Source organism: Quercus suber, unplaced genomic scaffold, assembly GCF_002906115.3.
Source record: "Quercus suber isolate HL8 unplaced genomic scaffold, Cork oak 2.0 scaffold_431, whole genome shotgun sequence".
Lineage (NCBI taxonomy): Eukaryota > Viridiplantae > Streptophyta > Magnoliopsida > Fagales > Fagaceae > Quercus > Quercus suber.
Window position 1 is genome coordinate 267,415 of NW_027069882.1, and position 6,930 is coordinate 274,344.

The window sequence follows — 6,930 nt, forward strand, 5'->3', positions numbered from 1 at the left end:
ACAATTTATCACTTATAATTTATTATATAAATATTGTGAAAATGTTGTGGATAAAATTTCTTGTAGAAACAAACCCAAGCATTGAGATATATATAAATATATATATATATATATATATTTCTACAGATAGATTCTTCATTGCTGAGACATACACGACAAAACTTCATAATTGGAAGTTATAACCTTAGAATTTCAAACATATTAGTAAACAATAAAGCATACCCCTAATATATAAAAACATCATAACTGTATTCTATTAGTAATACAAACTTTCAGCCCTCATAAGAAATTCTTGCTAACTCACAGGGGGGAGCATATCCTCAAAGCTCCCATTGCTTTATCTGCTAAATTTAGAGCGCAACAATTTGCATACATTGGTTTTTGATACTATAAAATTATAAATAATAACACTTTCAAATGTATATCTAATTGTGATTCCTCTCACTCTCTCCCTTTCACTTCCATTTAAATGAGCAATGTACTTCCAATAAAAGTAGCTATATGTCACCTAATCCCTCCCTATAACTCTTCAAGCGAGTATAACAAGGACTAATCCAAGATAATCGAAATTGAAACTGGAAGCCAAGAGTTGAAACTTGTGATTGTTCCATGGAGGAAATCTAAACCAAAATTCAGTAAGGAAACTTCTCCTTGCAATGGCTTTCTCATGGCTGAATGTGTCAAATGAGAACTTTCCATGGTACCTACCAAATCCGCTTCCACCAACTCCTCCAAATGGGAGGGTATCAGCTGCATACTACACATAGCCAAATGCAAGCCTTTAGACTGAGAATTTAGAAGCTATAAGCATTGAGGACTATTATACTGTTTTTTGGCCTTTGCAATGAAGTGCAGTTTAATATTCACTCATTGAGTACAGATTAGACAGTTTTGTTTACTTGAGAAACTAAAACTAGTGCAGACAATTGACTTATTGATAACATACTTGAATAATTGTATCGTTGAATGTCACGCTTCCAGATGAAGTTTCAGAAATCATCCTTCTTTGGAGTGTTTTATTTTTGGTGAAGCAATATATAGCCAGTGCTTTAGGCTTTGAATTTATGAATTGTATACTGTCTTCAATCTTCTCTAGCTGTCAAACAAAGAAAAGAATCACTATAAATGTGCAACATGCCTTACTGAGTACTCAGCTTTCTTGAGCTACCACCACAATCCTATATACTCTGCCCATTAAGGCCATTAAAGAAACCTATTAAATAATACATATTTCTGCATGTGTGTCTTACTGTAATTATTGGAAGCAATGGACCAAAGATCTCATCTGTCATAATTTCTGCTTGGAGAGGGGGATCCACCAAGATTGTTGGCTCAATGAACCTGAATGGAGATCAATAACATGCATATTAAAACTAATACTTGTGAAACATACAAATTAAAGAACAAGACAAGCTGTCAAAGAAAATTGTCCTAGTGCTAAAAAAGGGGTTAAGAACAGAAGCTCGACTTTCTCTTATATACCAAGCATTTGTCTCTTTTCAAATCCTTAAAATATCACAATGGAATAATTTAATATAGGGATTAATCCCATATAAAAACCAATTTATTGAATATGAACACTATGAATTCAAGGGAGGGGGTTTTAAAGAGAGAGAGAGAGAGAGAGAGAGAGAGAGAGAGAGAGATAGAACTGAAACCATGAGGTCCATATTCACAAAAGAGATTAAATAATGTCATTTACAAGTTATCTTCATCCACTGAACCACCATAAACAGTAGAGGCATCAACATGTGGATCCTTAAGAAGATTCTTAAGTCGTAAGAGATGTTGTTTATTTATTATCCTTGCAATGCTGTGTGATTCTTTTGGATTTTCTCCAAACATTTCCTTGATCATGCTCTTCATCAACTCCACCTGAAATAGAGTATCATTATTTCAAAATGTTGTTGCATTACAAACAAACAAAAAACTTAAAAACTCATATAAGATTCAGCATAAACTACTACTTTCATACCACAGTGCGTGTAAATTTCTTTTCAACAAGGATGTAGTCTATTGCTATGCATGCTTGACCAGCACAGCAACCATATTTCCCATAAACAATTCGCTTTACCGCCACCTTGTGATTAGACAGCACAAAAGAACTCAACTTAGCATATTCTCATAACATAGACCAGAAATGCATGTGTGTAGGCCAATTTTGTGACAATAAAATATAATAGTGTAACACACTGAGGCCAAACTTACCTTTATGTCCCAAGAACTAGAAAGGGAATCAAGAACAGCAGGGCATTTTCCACCCAACTCTAGAGTAACTGGTGTTAGATGCTTCACAGCTGCAGACATGACAATCCTTCCAACACGTGCACTTCCTAAGCATTAACATTAAGATTGAATTACTTAATCTTTTAAAAGCAATGGTTAGAATAGATTAGGTGAATAAAATTCATTATTGCATATCAGTCTAAGCTTTTGGAACAAGTGTTAGTTTGTCATAATGTTAGAGCGAGTGATTATAAGTTTGAACCATGTTTTCACTTTACTTCTCATTTAAAAAATTAAAAATTTCACATGTTAGGCGGGCCTCACATATTAAGGGTGATTTTGGGTCCACGTGCGAGGAGGAGTGTTAGAAAAATGAGAGACTAATTTTACCTGTAAAGAAGATCTTGTCCCATCTCTGCTGTAGGAGTTGTTCACCCACAGATGGTCCACCTTGGATAACCTTGACAGCTTTGTTGTCTAAGTAAGTGGAAATTGCAGTTGCTAGAAGAGAAGCACTAGCAGGAGCCAATTCAGAGGGCTTTAGAACCACTGTATTTCCAGCTGCTAATGCCCCTATCATTGGTTCCAAGGACAGTCCTATATTTTGTAACAAAATAGCAACAATTCAATCATTATTAAGGACATGGGAGAAGAAAAATGAAGCAAACTATTATATATTTTTTCTAGTTATGTTAGAATAATGGTTTAATGATTGAATACATCGTTTACTAACTATTTAAGTTTTTGAGGACAATCAATGGTTTATCATGATATCAAAAATTATGATATTGAGTTTGAACTCTATCTCCACTCTAGCTACCTCCCATTTAAAAAATTTAAAAACTCCCCATGCTAGGTCTCACTTGTTAAAGGGAGTTTGGGCAAAACATAAAGGAAAGTGTTATAATAATGATTAAATGAATAAATTCATCATTTCTTAAGATTTTAAACTTTTGAAACAATCAATAATTCATCATGTTCTAAAAGGTATAATAATTTACTTACCAAAGGGAAAATTCCAAGATGAAATAATGAGGACAAGGCCAAGAGGCTCAGGAACAATTTCTGCACTAGTGAGCAAAGCAATTTGCGGCAGTTTAGCCTATAAACCATACATTAACGAGAATTGTTAGTATGTGTTGCCTCAATTTACTACGTGAATATGTTTCTCAAAAAAACATTCTTGAATATTATTAGCACGTGACTAAATCAACATGGCGGTTTATGTATAAACTTTTAACTTCTTTGCTTACTAGAAAGCAGGAAAATTTTAAAAGGTTCTACAAACTTCTTTTTTCCCATGCAGAATCCCAATAAAATATTATTACACCAATTTTTTTTTATTAAATTACACTTTGATCCTTAAAGTTTGAGATTGTCTTAATTTTGATCCACTAAGTTTGATTAAGTTTTACCTTCTCAAAAAAAAAAGTTTGATTAAGTTTTCAAAATAATCAATATTTCATCTATAATTGTCAATATCATATGATACGCGATACGTATCGTGTATAAAAAGTTTCGTATCATAAATGCTTATTAATCATTCGATACATAGGTGCATATCGTATTGGTGAATCGTACGTATCATATACATAGACATGTGGGTTTAAAATAGGCTTTTTTGTTAAAATTTGTGATTTTATTTGATTTAAACAAGTTGTTAGACTTTGTTAACACAAAATTATTGGGAAACTTAATTGTGTTTAATGAAATAGCAAGTCCTTGAGTTTTTTTCCTCCCTTCTTTTTCTCCTACAAAATTTAGACTATACTCGTAACACTCACTTTCACATGTGCAAATTTATTTTCTATGCTATTAATAATGTATTAAATAAAAATATAATTATTTTTTATTTTATTATTATTATTTTGAGTCTAAAAGCTAAAATGCTAAGAAAAAATTATTAGAATAAAAAAACCATAAAAAAAAAAAGTAAATGTTGATAATAATAAAGAAAATGTCTATGAAAAAATAATTTTGCAAGATGTTGGAAATGATGATAGTATTGACTTAGATGGAATTGATTAGCCAAGATGATGAAAATGTATTATTATTTTGGTTCATATACCATGTATTACTTCTGAGTTTAATCAATTTGAATGTGCATGTTATAAACATAAGTTAATTTGATTTATTTAGTTAGCTTTGTCAAATTTATTACATAAGTAATGATTAAATTGTTCATTAGTTAAATATATTTTGAATTTATAATGAATATACCTCTTTTATCTTTTATATATGTGTATCTATAATTATTTTATAATTTTATTAGGTGTTTGTGTATTTTATGATACACAATTCGACACGATACACAATACAAAAAAAATCAAAAATCGATTCACGATACGATTCACGATTTGACAACTACGATTTCATCTATTGTCATGACTAATTTAGCTGTTAAGTGTCAACAAAACAACATTATTTCTCTTTTAAAGTAAAAAATAAAAAAATTTACCCTCTCTCCCTTAATGGCCATAGGAGTCACGGAAATAGACATAAGGACCAAATGAAATCAAACTTGGTAGACTAAAATGAAAAATCTCAAAAAATAAAACCAAAATTCAAGAGTCAAAAATATAATTTAGTCTTTTTTGGGGGGTTTATTGTTATAAAATATACAAATAATTCGTTTCTTCTTCCTTTTCTCTATTAATTATTATTATTATTAATGCCATGTAAAGTCTAGTCGTTGAACTTACCTTTCTTCCTGACATCCATTCTCATCTATTGTCACGACTAATTTAGCTGTTAAGTGTCAACAAAACAACATTATTTCTCTTTTAAAGTAAAAAAATAACAAATTTTACCCTCTCTCCCTTAATGGCCATAGGAGTCACGGAAATAGACATAAGGACCAAATGAAATCATACTTGGTAGACTAAAATGAAAAATATCAAAAAAAAAAACCAAAATTCAAGAGTCAAAAATATAATTTAGTCTTTTTTGGGGGGTTTATTGTTATGAAATATACAAATAATTCGTTTCTTCTTCCTTTTCTCTATTAACTATTATTATTATTATTATTAATGCCATGTAAAGTCTAGTAGTTGAACTTACCTTTCTTCCTGACATCCATTCTCTCAAAGACTCCAGTGCCAAATTCAGTGTCTTAATCGAGGTTCCTATCTGCAAACACGGAGAATTTATGCATAACAAAAGCAAGAGATCAAAATCTCAAACTTTCCTACATCTTAAAAATGAATCCAATAGTCTTTACCACTATTTATTTACGTCCTTGTAAAAATATGTTCACAAATTCCTCGTGATTGTGATTATTATTTAACCTGTTTTCAAATTCTATTTATTTTCCTTTTCCGGCAGTGAATAATTAAACAAATTTGTTGTAATTTTGGCTAAGAAAAGTTGTGCATTACTTCTAAACCCATTTTATGTGATAAATAATATTAGGCCCTACCAAATGAAGGTGAATTTGTGTGTTCAAATCCTATTGGATGTATGTGTAATTTACCAAGGAAGGTTTTTTTTTTTTAATAATAAAAAAAGCCCTATCCTAGAAACAAGATAGCCACAAAAACATGCACTTAAAATGTTCCAAGGGAAGCACTCGTATGCTTAAAATAAAACAAGTTAGTAACCTCTCAAACAGGTTATTATGACTCTACTATAAAAAAATATAAAAAAAAGTTATTATGACTCTTATTTTTTAGAGGGTAATCCATATATATGTACACTCATAAAATTAAAATGGAACAAGATATATAGTTTGTATACCTCATCTCTAAAAGTCTCAACCTGATGCTTTCCCAAGTCTTGCATAAGAGCATTAAGGATGTCACCCTCTTTCTCCTTTAGCAGAGTAAGCAACCCTTTGAGCTGTGACTTTCTCCAAGATGCTTCCTTAGTCTTTCCTTGACTGTAATACTCTCTCATCTCCCCCAGATCTCTTTCAAACTCTCTCAAAGTCTCCATGGCTCAGAGGAAGTGCCCTATACTCTTCATCCACAGCAGCTTAGTCTAACTAGTCTTCTTTACTGACTAGTTGGGTTTCATAATTAAAGCTGCTCCTCATGCAGTCTACGTTACCAGCCTATGTATGGTAAATATGTGGGGTCAAGAGGGGGTTAAGTGTCAGCTTCCACCCTTCAAAACAGATATACATTTATTATTAATTTTTTTTGTACAATCTTACACAAGAATTATTAGAAGGGTAAAACTAAAATAAAATAAAAAAATTCTGGTCCATATGACAAATTTAATTTTTTTATGGGACAATATGACTTATTAGGGTTGGGAAGAAATTTTTAGTAATGTTGTTTAAATACTGTGAAAATACGTGTGAGTAAAAAAATATTATGAAAATATATGTTGTAGTGTTTAAAATTAAATAACAAAAATTATTGTTTAAATAACATATAAGCAAACAGATACTTAGGGCCTGTTTAGTAAAGCATTTTAGTAATATATTTTTATTTTTAAATAATATTACACATATTTTTACACATATTTTTATACATTTTTTTACCTTCATATATTTCATAAAATTACAAATTATATTACTCAAATTACTCTATCATACCCTTAATTTTTTTTAAAAAAATTATTAGAATTCATCCGTGTGAACCTTTATTCATCATCTGGGCTTATTTTTGGTAAACAAGACTGTACTACCTGGAAGGGCGCTGTACTACCTGAAATGTGATGTGATATCATTTATGAAGGCAGTGGATTAAGTGTCACCTT

At 30.8% G+C, this 6,930-nt stretch overlaps 1 protein-coding gene across 1 annotated transcript; it reads right to left on the reverse strand.

Annotated features, from left to right (window-relative positions):
* Positions 1-201: 201 nt before the first annotated feature.
* LOC112010330 (aldehyde dehydrogenase family 3 member F1) lies at positions 202-6,217 on the reverse strand. The gene is made up of 10 exons (XM_024042672.2): positions 5,962-6,217; positions 5,287-5,355; positions 3,232-3,328; positions 2,617-2,823; positions 2,209-2,333; positions 1,976-2,080; positions 1,703-1,875; positions 1,251-1,341; positions 947-1,096; positions 202-757 (listed from the first exon to the last, which is right to left on the reverse strand). The coding sequence occupies exons 1-10, from the start codon at positions 6,157-6,159 to the stop codon at positions 530-532; spliced, it is 1,443 nt and encodes a 480-aa protein (XP_023898440.2). The 5' UTR covers positions 6,160-6,217; the 3' UTR covers positions 202-529.
* Between the last annotated feature and the right edge of the window lie 713 nt (positions 6,218-6,930).

What these genes read in the sequence shown, in the direction of transcription:
- LOC112010330 (XM_024042672.2), bottom strand. Translation starts at nt 6,159, where the DNA reads ATGGAGACTTTGAGAGAGTTTGAAAGAGATCTGGGGGAGATGAGAGAG. An exon ending in AGAAATTTACACGCACTGTG is followed by an intron (nt 1,876 to 1,975) that starts GTATGAAAGTAG and finishes ACTCTATTTCAG; the next exon opens with GTGGAGTTGATGAAGAGCAT. An exon ending in TCAGTGGATGAAGATAACTT is followed by an intron (nt 1,342 to 1,702) that starts GTAAATGACATT and finishes ATCTCCATTCAG; the next exon opens with GTTCATTGAGCCAACAATCT.